The 16,540-nt window shown below is 38.8% G+C and overlaps 2 protein-coding genes across 4 annotated transcripts; one reads left to right on the plus strand and one right to left on the minus strand.

Moving 5' to 3' along the window:
* Positions 250–4,614, plus strand: LOC109837109 (pyruvate dehydrogenase E1 component subunit alpha-3, chloroplastic). Its single transcript, XM_020405199.1, is given in 7 exon segments — positions 250–664; positions 753–872; positions 875–1,003; positions 1,006–1,029; positions 1,032–1,101; positions 1,103–1,533; positions 4,023–4,614. Coding segments are annotated over 6 exon segments (1,014 nt in total). The 5' UTR covers positions 250–664; positions 753–790; the 3' UTR covers positions 4,301–4,614.
* On the minus strand, positions 5,294–9,913 carry LOC109837110. Of its 3 annotated transcripts, none has more exons than XM_020405202.1 (3): positions 9,739–9,913; positions 9,566–9,604; positions 5,294–6,112 (listed from the first exon to the last, which is right to left on the minus strand). In XM_020405202.1, the coding sequence occupies exons 2-3, from the start codon at positions 9,566–9,568 to the stop codon at positions 5,606–5,608; spliced, it is 510 nt and encodes a 169-aa protein (XP_020260791.1). In that variant the 5' UTR covers positions 9,569–9,604; positions 9,739–9,913; the 3' UTR covers positions 5,294–5,605. The 3 variants fall into 3 exon arrangements, with proteins under 3 accessions (XP_020260791.1, XP_020260789.1, XP_020260790.1); XM_020405200.1 differs by having other exon boundaries at positions 9,566–9,618; XM_020405201.1 differs by having other exon boundaries at positions 9,566–9,662.

A 16,540-nucleotide genomic window follows, 5' to 3' on the forward strand; every position in this document is an offset into this window, starting at 1 on the left:
GCACGAATCAAAATTTTAATACAATTTTATTATTATAATTTTTAAAAACAATGCACTTTTATCGTCGTGATAAATGGAAGTGTATCGTTATTTATATTTTTCTGAACAAGAGCAATGCTCAAAAGCTTTGTTGGTTCCCTGTTCCCACAGAGCCGTGGAGTTTGAAAGGTTCATACCAAACCTGTCACGTGACCAACAGCTTGCCACTGTCAATATGAAGCCCTCGTTTTGAAACTATTTACGCTCTTGCCCTCGCCCCCTCCCGAAATTCCTCAGCCTCATCATCAGAGCAGCCAACGCTCCTGACGGTTCCTCCTAAGCCTTCCCCCCTCGTTGCCTCCGCCCTCCCCTCTTCTATATATCTCTCTCCTCTTCCCCCCTCCATTTTCTCAGCTCCCCCAGATCTCCCCTCATTTTTTTTCTCCGAAAAAGGAAAGCGGAAAATGTCGTCGATCTCCGCCCTCAAGATCCCCCCCTCCCACCCCTCACCTCCTCCAACCCCCCTCCTCCCATCAACAAGCCCCTCAGTCCCTTTCCTCCCTTCTCTCTCCCCGTCAGCGACCGGATTCCCTCGCCGATCCCTCAACCTTTCCGCCGCGTCGCGTCAAAACTTCGTGCTGTTTCTTCCAGCGTGTTCAAAGCTACGGATGCCGCCGCGACTTTTGAAGTACGTAACCAAAAAAAAAAAATAAAAAAAAAAATAACCCCCAACGGCTTTGCAAATCAAAAATTAATTTAGGAGTTGTTTCCAGACGATTAGCCGCGAGGAGGGGCTGATCTGTACGAGGACATGGTCCTGGGCGATTTTTTCGAGGACATGTGCGCGCAGATGTACTACCGGGGCAAGATGTTCGGCTTCGTCCATCTCTACAACGCCAAGAAGCCGTCTCGACGCGGCTTCATCCGCCACTCCGCACCGACGACACCGTGGTCAGCACGTACCGCGACCACGTCCACGCGCTCAGCAAGGGCGTCCCGGCCCGCGCCGTCATGGCCGAGCTCTTCGCAAGACCACCGGCTGCTGCAGGGGCCAGGCGGGTCCATGCACATGTTCTCCAAGCCCCACAACCTCCTCGGGGGCTTCGCCTTCATCGGCGAGGCATCCCGTTGGCCACGCCCCGCTTCGCGCTCCAAGGTCACAGGCCGAGGTCTTGGGATCGCTGTCACGGGACGATATGGACGTGACTCTCGCTTTCTTCGGGGACGGGACTTGCAACAACGGGCAGTTCTTTGAGTGCCTGAACATGGCGCAGCTGTGGAAGCTGCCGATTGTGTTTGTGGTGGAGAACAATTTGTGGGCGATCGGGATGTCGCATCTGAGGGCGACTTCGGATCCGGAGATCTATAGGAAGGGCCCCGCGTTCGGGATGCCCGGAGTGCATGTTGATGGGATGGATGTGTTGAAGGTGAGGGAGGTGGCGAAAGAGGCAATAGCGAGGGCGAGGAGAGGAGAGGGGCCGACTTTGGTCGAGTGTGAGACTTACAGGTTTAGAGGGCACTCACTTGCTGACCCTGATGAGCTACGTGACCCTGGTGAGAGATTTGCTACACTTGTGTCAATTATGTTCTATAATCTATTTGATTCATTTTTGTTCATATGTTGTTGAAAATTTGATTGCTTGGTTGAAGCTAATGCTTGTTACGGTCTTGTAATGGCATGTCAGAAATGTTAGAGTACATGATTAGGGCAGATTCATAGTTTGCGTAAAATTGATTGCTGAGTAGTTAGGTATATGACGTCTTTTTTAATGAGATAATTTACTGCAAAGAATTAGATACATCACTTGCCATGCATTAATTGCGATGGAAACTCTTGGTATTTGTATGGAGTTGAGTTGTTTTCTGGGAATGTATGGAGTTCCTCTATAACTGATGGGTAGTAAGTATTTGGTGTGACCTGTTACTAGGAAGTTTTGTTGTGTGATCTTTTATGTAAAAATTACAATCCTTGTCATTGTTTGCTATTTTTTTCCTTTTAGAATTATCAATGTCAGTGGAGTCCATGCTGAAGCATTCTTGTAGTCGAAGTAACTACCCCCTTGTGTTATGAAAGATCTTTCTTTGTTTTATTCCTCCTCATTTTTGCCAGTTTCCATTCTGTCTAGGGTTATTAAATTCCTTGTACATTCTCTAGAATATTGCTTCTTTCTTCTTTCTAATACTGGTATTAGTTAGTACCAAGAATTTCTAGATGCTCTGAACAAAACGACATGTAACTGCCAAATCTTTCAAATGAACCAGGTCATGCCATGAGCCCATGAGCATGACATTGGTATAAGATACGTCAGGGTTTACGTTCTTTTGGTGCTTGCCTCTGGATAATGTTGATTGGTCTATCATTTAGCTATCATGATGCTTTATTGTATGTATTTATTTGCCATTTTGTGACGTGAAATTAGTGAGGGGTGACATCAATTGCTTATAATAGTTTTTTGCTATTGGCATTTGGGCTGTTGGTCATTTGGGGCTATTCTAAAAGGAACAATTTAAATCATTACTTTTGGATCTTTCATTCCTTAGTCATTGAACATTCTATTAAATCCTCGATTTGGGCAGTTCTTTTTCATCTATCTTTGAAATGTTATGTATTAAGATATCTAAGTTGTATGGTGAAGGAATTTAGGGCATAATAGCTTGTATTGATGCAAATATTTGTGGCGCTTGAATGGTAGTTCATGATTTGCAAGCTGTTTTAACAGAGGAGGATTTCAAGTTATATTCCATACTCATTCGGTTCTAGCTTAGACCCGTTTTGGTGGAGTTTTAAAGATTGGAGGTAAATTTTAATTGAAGGCACAGGTCATGTCAACTGAGTCATGCTCTAACTTGGGTACTGGCAACTCCTGATGTGTGTTTGACATAAGAAAAGGATAGAATTGTAATCAGAGATGTGTGAGAGGTTTTTTGATAACTGCAGTCATCTCAACTTTTTGGTTGAGATAAATGGTTATCCAAATTTTGAAATAGATGAAACTTTGTTATGCTTTTAGAGTCAGGGTAAGCTACTGCATGAAACTCTGTTTATCCTAATTCCTAAACATAACTCCATGTTCAAGCAGGCACAACTGGTTATGGAGTAAGTGCCAAGTATTGTGCCTTGGAAATGCTTGATTTCATTTTCCTTTACACATACCATCGGTCTAAGGAATTTCGGTTTTTTGTTAAATAAGGTGGGCTGCTATCGTTGAAAGGTTTATGATACTTAAAATATTAGATGATTTGGAACTGCATCATGGGAAACAGTTATAGATGATCTAGATTTTTGGTACATACTAGTTTGATGGTTTGTCATTTTAGTGTAGTACTTCAGTATTAGACATCTAAACCAAATCCAGATAAATCCTTGGGATGAATGTTTTCTTTTGTGGATCTTATTTATAGTACCTTTTTCCTCATTGGCTTTAAGGGGCTTAAAATTCATAGTTTATTCACTATAGGCTATAGTTGATACTTATATGTCCTAGTCGGTCTTATATGTAATATGCTTGAACTAATTGGTGACATAGAGGCTCCACACGTTTTGTAATTCAGAATATGCACAATTTATGAGTTACTCTACAACTGAGCATCTACAACATAGATAAATTTTTATGTAGTGTCTCAATTTCGAACTCTATTAGAAAAAGAAACCTTAAGGCTGAAACCCATGAAATTCTGGAAACCGAAAGGAAATCAAAACTCACGTGGTTTTTTAAGCCTTTGCAAAAAGGGTATTTGTCTTGTTTTATTGATCTACTAAAGCTAGTTTGCGATTGCTCAACACATGTGAGATAGAATATAGATATTAGAAAATCATATAGTAATATGAGAGGTGTTCTAAATCAATCAGGTAATGAAATTCATCTTTTAGATCTGTACTAATTGCAATAAAGAGACAAGACAACATTCATGGTCCCTTGACATATTTTCATATAGCAAAATTGTTTACATAATGGTTAACTCAACAAGTTTTTTGTTCAATCAATATGCCATCTTGTAGAGTTATTATGTTTATTTTCTGATCTCACTTTCTCCTGCGTCAGGTGAGAAAGCTCATTATGCTGCAAGAGATCCCATTTCGGCCTTTAAGAAGTACATGATTGAGCAGAACCTGGCAACTGAATCGGAGCTGAAGGCTATTGACAAAAAGATTGATGACGTGGTTGAAGATGCTGTGAAGTTTGCAGATGAAAGCCCTGTGCCTCCTCGAAGCCAGTTGTTGGAGAATGTGTTCGCAGACCCCAAAGGATTTGGAATTGGTCCTGATGGAAAGTACCGGTGTGAGGATCCTCAGTTTACTCAAGGAACCGCTCAGGTCTAGGAAGAGTGTTCTCAATCAAACTGCTTGGAGTTGATAAATCTAGGGTGAAACTTGTGTTCATGGTTTTCATAGTAATTGCAATTGATTCCCATTCCTTGTATTGTTCTTGTTTTCATGAAGATCACTATGTTCTCGGATTATGTAGCCGTGGTATTTATGGTGTAGTTTCCATCTGTTAGTAGCAGGTTATTTGTTTTGTGTCAGGGCATCCTAAGGGTGCGGTGGTATTAAAATTTATCCATTTTCCTGGATGTTTTTCTTCATGCCTAGGTTGTAAAACTTCGAAATGAATGGAATTGTTCTCGATTTTTATCTTCTGAGCATTAACATTGGTTGTTGAACAATTCAATATACTCTAATGGGGTTCCATTTTATGGTGTACTTACGTTTTCATTCTTCAAATAACATATTTTCCCATCTCTTTCACAAAAATTCAAGCAGGAAAATTTAATTTAGTGGAATTGCTCAACTAATACCTTGCGTACTTCAGAGAATGTGTATTCGGTAAGATATATGGTTGGCCTGCTCATTAGTCATGTCTACATCCTGATATCTAATATCTGTAGGGGGAAAGAAAATTTTCTACTTCTGATGGATATTTGAAAAATGGTAGCAGCAAAATAGTCATAAATAATTAAAAGTTCTAGCAAGCAGTGATGTAGTTTAGTCAAATATTGTTTGCTTTAACAGAGCTTAAATCAAAAATTTGCCCATCCCTTTCAGTTTTCTCAGCGGTAAATTTTATTTCGTGGCTTATGCATCTTGCGTTTTCCTTATGCCTCTGTCGCTGTGTCACTGTTTCTACAAAATTAGTTATCTAAGCATTTTGGCAGAAAATTTTGTCTATATCATCTTCCCATTCTTTCTTAGCCATCATTGATCTTGTTTATCCTGGAGACGGTAAACAAATTGCCTGTATTATTTGAAATTCCATTATTCACCAGAAATTATAACTAATGACATGTTGCAGAACAAGTGGAAATAAAATGAGTATACAGATAATAAATTTGTGTACCTTTATCCATTTATCCCCTCATAAGAATACTAGTGGTCCTGAGATGTTCTATTGCGGATAGGATCAAACAAAATACAACTCCAGCACATTGGAGAACTAGTCAGCGTACCCCACCACGATAACGAGAAATTTTTCGATATAACTATATAAAATGTAACGCACAGAGGCTGTATACTGTCAACTATTAAGACTTTCAGAAGCTTTGACACGGCAAAAGAGAAGGGCATGTTTCTGACACTTGATACTCAATGCGTTCACTAGAGAAGTTGAACAACTGAATATCGTCTCCTCTATTCAAAAGACAACTGCATACTCTGAGCACCAACCACATCTATCTTGTTTCTGGCATCAGCTTTCCAATCTCTTCGACCGCTTGAACTGCTCATCTGTTCAGTATTGACACCAACTTCTAACAAAGCATTTTCTGTAGATTGAAAGATCCCCAATGCTTGAGATTGGTGCGCGAATCTTGCCTCTTTCTTCCATTTTCGACCACTATACACACGAGTTATAGCATTTGTAGTAGGATTGTTTGCTTGAATTTCCATGTAAGTTGAAGGTATGAAAGTCTCAGATGGGAAGACAGTCATTGGTGACTGCGGTTCTACTGACCACCTTGGTTGCTGCTGCGGCAAAATATGTGATCTCTTCATATCTGCTTCAAGTCGTTTCTTTGCTCTGTATCTTCGTTGCCTATCTCTGTTCTTGAGGCGACGAGCCAGGAGTTCTTCGCTAACTCTCAGAGGTTCCATTGCCATATGGGATGTTTGTTCCATAATTATCGGTCCTTGAATTATCTGCACTAATTTATATAACCAATCAATAGTTCTGGCATACAGACACAGTTTTAATTTTTGAGCTTCAGACCCTACTTACCCCCAAACTATTACTTACTCACTGAACCATTTTTAGTCCCTACAATATTCCTGAATTTTGGTCCATGTTGCCTCCTAAACTGTTAAATCCGTCCCAGTTTACCCCGCTGAACTATCACCTTAAGTACTTTTTGTTTATTAATTTGTGAGCGTTCTCAATGTATTTATCAAGAGGGAAGTGATAGTTCAAGAGGTAAGGCGAGACTCAAAATAATTCCAGGAGTATAATAATTCAGAGCATAAGTAGATTAGGTGGTAAGATAAAACCAAAATAGTTCAGGGATAAGCAATGAAAAATTTAATAGTTTAAGGGGTCAAGTAAGAAAGCGCTAAGCCCCTAGGCGTTGGACCTAATGCCTAGGCATTTTTTTTAATTACAATCAAGGTTATCGAAACATCTAGGCATGGCTAACTGCCAAATTGGCACCTAGCGCCTAGGGGTCAGGCCTACGAGGATTTTTGTTTTAGTTTAACTGATGGCGGAGGAGGTTTTGCTGAAGGTCGAGGAGTTGGAGGAGGTGTTCATTGTCAGTGGAGGAGGTCGGAGGAGTTTAGAGGATGTTAGAGAACGTGCAAGTAGTAACAGGAAATTACGATCAAGACATAATGGTGCAATCAGCATAAGCGGTCTCGCATAGGTGCTCTCATGATCTAGGTGGGCAGCGCCTAGGCCTAGGCTGAAGCTTTTTAAAACATTGGTCCACAGTAAATGTTCTGGTGTTCTAGTGCTTGTCCCAAAAAGCTTGGTTGACAACTTACTGTCTGTGATGTTGTAAAATGTCTATGCTTATGTTGCTTCTCGGAAATAAGGAAAAGAAAATTGGTTGACAACTTACTGTCCGTGATGATGTAAAATGTCTATTCTTATGTTGCTTCTCGGAAATAAGGAAAAGAAAATTCATGCTTTATTATAATTTCCCATGTGGAAAAATACTGCAATCTAGAATATGGTTTGATTTGGAGCCAAAAGTTATAATTATGCATATCAGCAGCAAGGAACATAAACATAGTACTTCCAGTGATGTTATTGACTGGAGAGTTTCATAAATATTTATCTCAAAAGGAACATGAAAAAAGTAACTAGAAAACAAAACTTTTCTAATTTCAAATCATTTTTTACTCTTCCATTTAGGAGAGAAAACGGATCGGACACGGCTCAGATATGATACTTTTCATGTCTGTATCTGCTTATCAATTTATGGATGCGAATACGAATAAGGACTTATCTCGGTAAGGAAAACTCATATATCCATATCCGCTAAAATCGGATATGGATATTTTAGCGGATATGGATATGAATATAAATGCAGATATACATGAGGATATAAAATAGATAGAGAAAATTAGATAAGATTAAAAAAATAGTTCATACGATACAAGAGAGTTTATTAATATGTTTGTTATTATGTTTGTTATATCTAGAAAGCTAAGATTAAATCCCTTGATCATCAAAATTAACCTCAAATCCGTTAATATAAAGATTGAATCAATTGCAACAATATGATCAACATATATTTAGATATTTCATATATGGATCCAGATATTTCACACCATATCTGTATCTATAACTATATCCTATCGGATATGGATATTCACTACCATCTTTGTATCCATTAGGAAACAGATATAGATATATCCGCAAATACGGATCTTTTTTTGCTTCCCTATTTCCATCCAAATAGAAAATTACATGTAAACAAATAGAGCCAAATGAAACAAGTTCTAGTCCGCTATTGCTCATGCTAATCTTTGGTACTTTTAAATATATGCCAATTTGCAGAAATTTATTAGTTTCTACTTCAGACACTTACGGCAATGAAACAAAACAGCAATGTCCAAGCATCTCAAATGAAGAACATGTGAAGAGTATACTAGAATTTGACATTTTACCTTCAGAATATTTGTCAACTCCACTATTCAAAAGCTTTACATCTTAATGCAGTAATATATATTCCTTCATCTTATAGAGAGAAGCCCTGCATTTAACAAGAAAAAAGAAATAGACTAGTTCTAACATTTTAACCATGTTAATATCAAAATATCTCAGACTGTGAAATTACCCAATCTCAATTTTCTCACGAATCACTTGTGTGGTTGCAACCTAAGCTTCACTACAAAGGATTCAGTTTTGATCATATATTTTTCTCATAACACCCTTTGGCAGTGAAGTGTTTCTTACTAGTATTTAGGCTAACCATGACACTTAGTTAAGAAATTAACACCCAAATCTATATATATATTGTTCCATTTCTTTAATTCAGCCTTAAAATTTTGCATCGATATATTGCTGATATTTTCCTCCAATTATGTAGTAATCTTTTACATTCCTTTTTATTTAAGAGAGTAGATTCTTATACCATTCTGCATGAACTAACTTTTGCTTACATACAATTAGTAATGTCTCAAGTGCTCGAATTCTGCTGCTGATTATTTGCTCTTCATTAGCATTAAGCAATATAACTCAGTTGAGAAATGCAACTGAGAGTGTTGACAAGTTTAAGTCACCACATGCCCATTGTCCTTTGAAATTCTCCACCGAATGAGTGAATGTATTACTACATTCTGATGGCCAGTAGATGGAAAGTACTATTTAAACGTCATCCTTTTGAGCTTCCATGTTCTGTTCGGATTAAGTGAGCAGCTGATCAAGAGTAGATAAATGAACCAATCTACCCATATAGCACAAACAAGCTACATACAAATGAAAAGTTAATTTTGTTGATTATCTTCCAGCATGCAAATTGAAACTAATTCCTGAACTAAGCGAAAGCTAAGCAGCATCACTCCAACACAAAAATGATTGACACACACACAACATTCATTAAAAAACAACAGTTTCTATGGGCTTTTGCTGATTAAACATGACATATTAGTCACTGACTTGGTACTTGGTAAATAAGACACTGTCTCATTGACCTCGTCGCCAAGATGCTGAAGAATATACCAAAAGTACCAAATGTTTCAATTACAATTTTACAAAAATTCAAAATCCCTCCTCTGATTATTTTTCCTTTTGGCGATATTCCTCCTCTAAATTCGTTATTTTTCAAATATGAAATAAAACTCCCCAAAAATGTTGTAATCATAGCGAACCGTATCAAATTGAAACAGAATGATCCGATGTTAACACAACTAGCCTTATGCGAACAATGCGGAAAATCAACAAATTTAATGCATCAGGAATTAAGATTCAATACAATCAGCAAATGTCTCTTAAATCAGCTAAAATTTGAGACATTAACCCTAACTTCTACGATTTAGGTTAACAATCGCATTATATAAACTAAATTACTGAACATAAGGGAGCAGAAATCAAGAAGGAAAAAAAAAAGTTATAAAATGGCAAATGAATGAAGTTGCATATGAGAAATTTACCATTGTGGGCTCTCAATCTTCAATTAGGACCAAATAAACCTGCACAATTACACCTGGGTTGGTGTATTTTTTTTTCGTTGAGGTGGTATGATTAGAGCTTAAAACCAAGAAAAATCATTAAAAAAAGGAAAATATTAAAAAAGAGAAGAAAAAAAAGGAGACGGTGATCATACCAACGGGCGAGCATTGTGAATAGTTTTTGGGTTGTGGGTCAAGAAGCGAGCGAGGGGACGACGTCGCTGAAGGGTAGAGAGAGGGAGAGAGAGACGAAATTTTCGGTTTCGGATGGAGAGGTGGCAGTTTGGCTTTGGAACGAGCCTCGAAGTGCCAAGGTTCTTGAGGCGAGTCTCACGAGGAGTCGTTCCTTCAAATTTTCAAATTAAAGCGAGTTAAAATAACATAATTTTTGTCATGGTATAAATCTATTATTTTTTGTATATAAATGTTGAACTGTATTTATGGATATTTCATAAGGCTGGGTGTTAAAATCAGGGGTTATAGTCATTATTTTACGAAAAATTCCTTGGGGACCCCAAATCATGGGACCCAAGGAGGGACAGGTGAGGTGTCAACCCTTGGATGCATGAACAGTAGATCATACACCCAGGGGTTGACACCTCACATGTCCCCCATTTGGGATCCCTGTAGAACAACTCTTATTTTTCTGAATTTTTTGAAGAAAACTAATTAAATTAGGGACAAATAGGGAAGTTAACTCAAGACTTTTGTTTTGGGGGGAACATAAGACATGTCAAATATTACAACATGTATTCGCTAACAAGGAGCACTATTTGAAACATAGTAAAAAAGGTGAGAAATTATATACCTAATTATTCCACGACGAAGATTACAACATGGTATTCATCAGTATTGATTTGAAAACATCAATGGAAAAGGGATTATACGGTTAAGTATCAACTTCATGAAGAAGATTAAAACATGGAGCATAACGCATTTTGAAAATTAAAGGTGGAAATGAATCAAATATTTATCAATTAGTTCGTTAATTATTAGAGTAATTATTTAGTTATACTTGATTTGATAGTTTATTTAACACTAAATAAATAATTTTTTATTTTTTATTGTTTATAATTTGCATAATTACTCACGTGGGGTTATCTTTTCAACCCGCTTACCATTTCTACTTGAGTTATATACTAATTTTGAGAGATTTAAATAATCTTAAATTAACTTTCTAATAAAGTATTTGAATTAAATGTATATACACCATAATTGCAAATGTATAATTTTTATTTATAAATTAAATACTATTTTAAAAAATAAAATCCTTTAGCGGAATACGTATACTTTGATATTTGTAAAATATTTATGAACATTTATCAAATACCGAGCATTCAACTTTGAAATATCTGAATCCGGGTTTGAATTTGTAATTTTAAATAAATAGAAATACAAATATCTTAGTGTTTGATTCAATTGGATGACTTAGATTTACCATCTCTGACGAAAGATTATTTATTAGTTGTTAAAAATAATTTCACGGAAGTTGAATAGGCGAAGCCCTAAGAATCTGTGGTGGCGAGTAAAAGTTTGTTTTGGTTTATGATATGATACGATGGTTATTTAAAACTGACACATACATGATACATAATACTTAATGTATACTGATTTTTATTATCGTACTTTTTCGAATCCCTCCGCTATATCTCTATCACGAAATTTTTTTTTTCGCATCTCTTGGAGGATATATTACCTATAAACCCCATCAGTTTTACCTTTATTAATTTACATATCAACATAGATTTTACTTTGGACCAAATTACTCTCAAATGCCAAATTCAGAAATGATAAAGACGTAACCTAAATACAACTTAAGCCACACGCGCACAGATTTTTGCATCCAGCCCAATATTTTTGCGCAATCCTGCCCAGATTTTGTTCCCCCAGTCTCCATCTTCTCCCTGTTCAGACCGCCAACCGTTTCTACTGCGGGCAACAAAAAATCGACGGGGCACTGTAATAAGTACCCAGCTATTTCCAGTAATAAAAACAACCAAACGAAATCTAGCAGCAATCCCCTCATCGCTTGTTCACACTCTCGAAACTCCCTCTTTTCCCCCAAAATTTCACCAGAATTCCCTTCCCTTCACTCACCACGAGTCAATCCCCTCCCTCTTCCGTGTTTTTCTTCTCCTTCCTTTCTTTTTTTTATTGTAATGAAAATCTCCACTTCATCTTCATCCGGTAACAAATCATAGTATCATTCAATCATTTTAATCATTCATTCGTTTTTAACGATCAGCAAAACATCAGATACCCCACTCCATCGAGCCGGCTATCCTCGCCCCTCCTCTCTCCTCGCAACCCCCCAGTCGCGCCGCGCACAGGTTGGGTTACAACATAAACTGAACGATTCCGCAGCATCGTCAGCAGTCACTGGTAGCCCCTTACTATACCCCGCTCCGCCTCACGCCGGCCCGTTTTTTCAAGCATGCGCTTGCCAAGATCGCGCCGCCGATCCCCGATCGCTCGTTCTCCGCCGCCTTTTCAAGAATGCGTAAACCTTTTTATTATCGCCCTTCTCCATCGCGGTCGCCGGTGTCGGTCCTATGTTATCTCGGAAGACCTTCTATGCCTCTTGAGCACCCGGGCCCGCCTTCGACCGATTCCGCCGCCGCACGCCCCGCTTCCCCCGATTTCTTCCTTTTTCCCCCTTTTTCCCCTTCTTGTTTCTTCCTCCTTTTCCCCGTCCCCCCCCCCCCCCACCCACCGGCCCCCCCCCTAAAAACACTGACACCAACACCCGCCGCCCCCCGCACCCCCCCCCCCCCCCGTCGCAATTTCCGCTTTCTCACCAGAGGAAACACTAACCCTAATCAGCATCCGGGGTTGTTGCCTTCGCCAGGGTCGCAGTTTGTGCCGCCATCGCCCAGCTCGTTCCTGAACCTACTGTCACCAAAGTCACCATACCCGCTGCTTTCCCCGGGGTTTCAGTATCCTCCACCATTGAGCCCGAGTTTCTCGTTCTCGCCGCTGGCCCAGCCAGGGATATTGGGCCCCGGACCAGGATCGCACCCGCCTCCACCATCGTCGCCTGGGCTTTTGTTCCCGCCGTTGCCTTCGGGGTTTTTCGCTGGCCTGAGCCCAAGATGGAGGGATATGTAAGGGTTTGTGTGGGGGAAAAATGGTATTAATTCTTATTCCTTTGTTAAATTTTGCTTTTCTTTGTATTAAATTAAATTGTTGACACTGTAACTGGTGCAATGTGCTATTGTTGTTGACTGATAAGGATATTGATTGGTGAAGGAATGAAGGATACAGTGTGTATTGATTTTCGGTAGTGGATGGAATCTTGGTTGTCCTCTGAAAACTGGAGGCAGGACTTCAAGGACCTCGGGTTGATGGTGGTGTGTAGATGGGGAATCTGAGGTAGGCACAAACTACAAATAGATAAATGATTTAGTTTACTTTTTTTTTAAGGAAGAATGTGATGTTGATGAATGTGTCATATAGATAACTAGTGTATGTAACTTTGTTGTTCAATCTATTGATTTATTCAGTTAAAGAAGGCCTTTTAGATGGTAAGAAATGTACTACCAACTGTCCATAGTTGGTGATTTGGAAGCATTATTGTTGCACTGCTCTTTTTTATTTTTGTTGTCCTTTGAGGTTGTTATTCCCTATTTGCTGTTAAGGCTAAATGTGGATGCTAGCTTTGTAACTGGCCTTGAGATTAACTATTACCCTTCCTTAATTGTGATTAGTAGTTGTGCAGTATGTGTGGATGTCTAATCACTTAATGCCTGAGATTAACCGTTAATGTGTCTTCATTTGATGGATACATATCTCTAAATTTGCCAATGATCTTACAAACTCCTTAGATCTCTTTTCATGGCAAAGCAAAATAGCTAGAGTCCTTTACATGGCCAGTTTAAGTTCTCTTAATGCATTTCTCTAGGGGTATTTTTTAATCTTGTTCTTCGTGTTCCCTACTCTCGGAAGTCGGAAGAGAAAAAGTGCTCATCTTAAGGTTATATAAAGAACGTGAGTCATTTGGTATTGTTGTGTTATATCCATAGTCATTTCTATTATGTTTCGCCCTGAACAAATAGTTGAGGAAGTTTGATGAATTTCAAGTTTTTTATTTTTATTTTATTTACCAGTGGTAATGATTGGATTGCTTCTTGGTACATTATAACATCATCTTTTAAGTACTCCTATTAATGCATGTTTGTAGTTGTAGTATAATGCAATCAAACTCTTAACAGTTTGACACTGTGGTAATGGGGTGTGTTAAGATTTAGCAGATATGACACTAGTTCATGTTTATTTTTGCCCAGTTGTACTCTCTGGTATGCATAATTTTCCATCTGGCAAGGAAGGATAGACACACTAACATGGAACAACAAAATGATGGAAACCTCAGCTATTTCTTAGTGCTTTGTTATTTACAAATACTTCACTCGTTACGCTGATCGTCCTCTGGCAGTTAGACATATTAAACTTCGTTTTTGTTGAACAATTGAAAATGCAATACTAAGTAGCATTTAATTTAATGGTTTCAGTTTATGATTACACCAAATTTGTTAGGACCTATTAGATCTGCTTGCAGCCATTGTCAAACGGATTAGGAATAAGTAGGCAAGGTTGTACATCCAGCCTGAATCCATAATAGATAGATTTTACTTTTCTTCTTTTCCTTTTCTTTTTTTTGGTGGGGGGGGGGGGGGGGGCCCGTTCAAGCAAACACCATGACAAGACATGGACCTAGTCAAGCCTTGGGTTGGAGCACCATAATGCGTGATCATGAAGATAAGATTCAAAGCTTTACCCAGGCGCAATGTATATCATAGATTTCTGGCTGCTATGCTATGTATCCCTCAAAATCTCAACAATTCTATACCTCATTCAAGCCTAGAAGGAACCTCTTCACTCTCGGTGGTCATAAGGGCCAAAGTTATTCCTCCAGCACTAGTCCTCTCTTAATTTTCATTCCTCACAAATGCAGCTTCCCTCATTAGCTCAAACCTCGTTGTTTCTGTGTCACAAAGTGATGAGCACAAACCTCGTTGTTTCTGTGTCACAAAGTGATGAGTAGCTTCATAGAAGTCATTTGGGACACTCTTGATGTAGGACGTTTAACGGACAAATTCATGGAGTGAGACAATCACGAGCTAAATGCCGACTCATACGTATTATTGACTTTCGTAAAAAAAAGAAGATCATATCTTCCAATCCGGAAGGTGGATTCTAACATATTATATATGTAAATCGCCTATCTCGACGAGACGGAGCCAACCAGATTGTCGGGGTTTTAAAATCTCATCAGTAGTATCCATTTTTGGCTGGAATTCGAAAATAATCAGTTTTTAGTTATTTTTAGTAATAAAGTTAGAGACAATTTCGATTAGGAAATAAATTCAATGCTAGAGTCAAATTAGATTAGGAAACAGATTCAATTTTGATTCACGATTTGTTTTCTTTATTATAGGGAGTCTTTTTAGGGTAGGATTTGATATTTTCTTTTTCTTTATAATTCTATTATTACTAGAAGTCTTGTTTGTTTTTCTATTTAAGAAGAGTCATGTAACCCAAAGAGGAATATCTTGGAATTAAATAAAACTTCTCTTGAAGAAAGTTTTGGTGTGTTTCCTTGAGTTTGTGAAAAAAATCCTCGTGGCAAGACTTTTTTATTTTCGCTGCTGTGTCAGTTGGTATTAGAGGGTGGTTCATCTTGCGTAATGGCTGAGAACAACAATGATCTCAATATTGTAATCGTCCAAACGCACCAATTGATGCAACAACAGATGCAACAACAATTGGAATAATCACGATAACAACATGAGTTGATGATGGAGGCGCTTCAAAACTTGCAAATTGGAAATAACCCTAGGCAACAGGCAGTTCCCCCGCCTGGAGGACCTATTGGAGGCATGACCAATCTCCGCGATCCGCCGTCTATGGTTGGTTTGAATTTGGATTCAGAAGGGGAGGAAGATCTAAATTTCGGTCCAAACAATGTCTAGTTTATTGCTCCTGGTCGATATAATGATCGAATTCCGAAGATCAATGCTGATCTCCTTTTCTTTAGCGGAAATCTTGATGTGGAGGATTAGATTGGCTTGTTGAGGTCAAGAAATATTTCGATCTGATGAGAATTGCTGATAATTTACAGGTTAAATACGTGGCCTATAAACTACGTAGTGGAGCTTCTTCTTGGTGGAAGCAATTTCAAAACAATCGCAGGCGCCAAGGCAAGAAACCTATTCGTACTTGGAGACGTATGAGGTAGACACTATGTCTACGATTTCTTCCGACAGATTATGATCAAATCCTTTATCAGAAATTTCAGGATTGTAAACAGAAGGATGGGACAGTCCAACAATATACCCATGAGTTTTATAGACTATCGGCATGGAACAACCTGAACAAAACAGTGGGACAACAGATTTTTAGGTTCATCGGTGGGCTTCGCACTGCGATCAAGGATCAAGTGTAGTTGACAACCATATATAGTGTGGATAAAGCAATTAATCGTGCTATGAAGGTGGAAGCGCAACTCACCCGTCCCAATAGATTTCAGTCCAATTACAAGAGAGATGGTGAGTCGTCATGAGGTCATAATATACGGTATAAATAGTCTGAAAATGAGAACACCACTCAAAAGGATGCAGATGATAAGACAGACTCGGTAAAGCAAGGGAATCGAGGTTTGTAGAATCAGCAGAAATTCCAGAACCAAACGAGAGGTAGCCGAATTGACACAATAATAATCCCTATGCTCGGACTCATGAGAAGAAATGTTATCGCTGTCAACAGCTGGGGCACCTATCCAATAACTGTCCTAACCGTAGTAGAGTTAATATGGTTGAAAGGGAGGGCAGCGAGGAAGGCGAGCTTGAGACTGAGGTCGAACACCATACAGTTAATCCTGATGATGTGTATGACGAGGACGAGCGCGAGGTGCGTGTAGTGCGCAGAATGATGTTAGCAACTTAAAGGGTGGCTGAGGAC

The sequence above is a fragment of the Asparagus officinalis genome, chromosome 4, assembly GCF_001876935.1.
Source record: "Asparagus officinalis chromosome 4, Aspof.V1, whole genome shotgun sequence".
In the NCBI taxonomy this organism is placed as follows: domain Eukaryota; kingdom Viridiplantae; phylum Streptophyta; class Magnoliopsida; order Asparagales; family Asparagaceae; genus Asparagus; species Asparagus officinalis.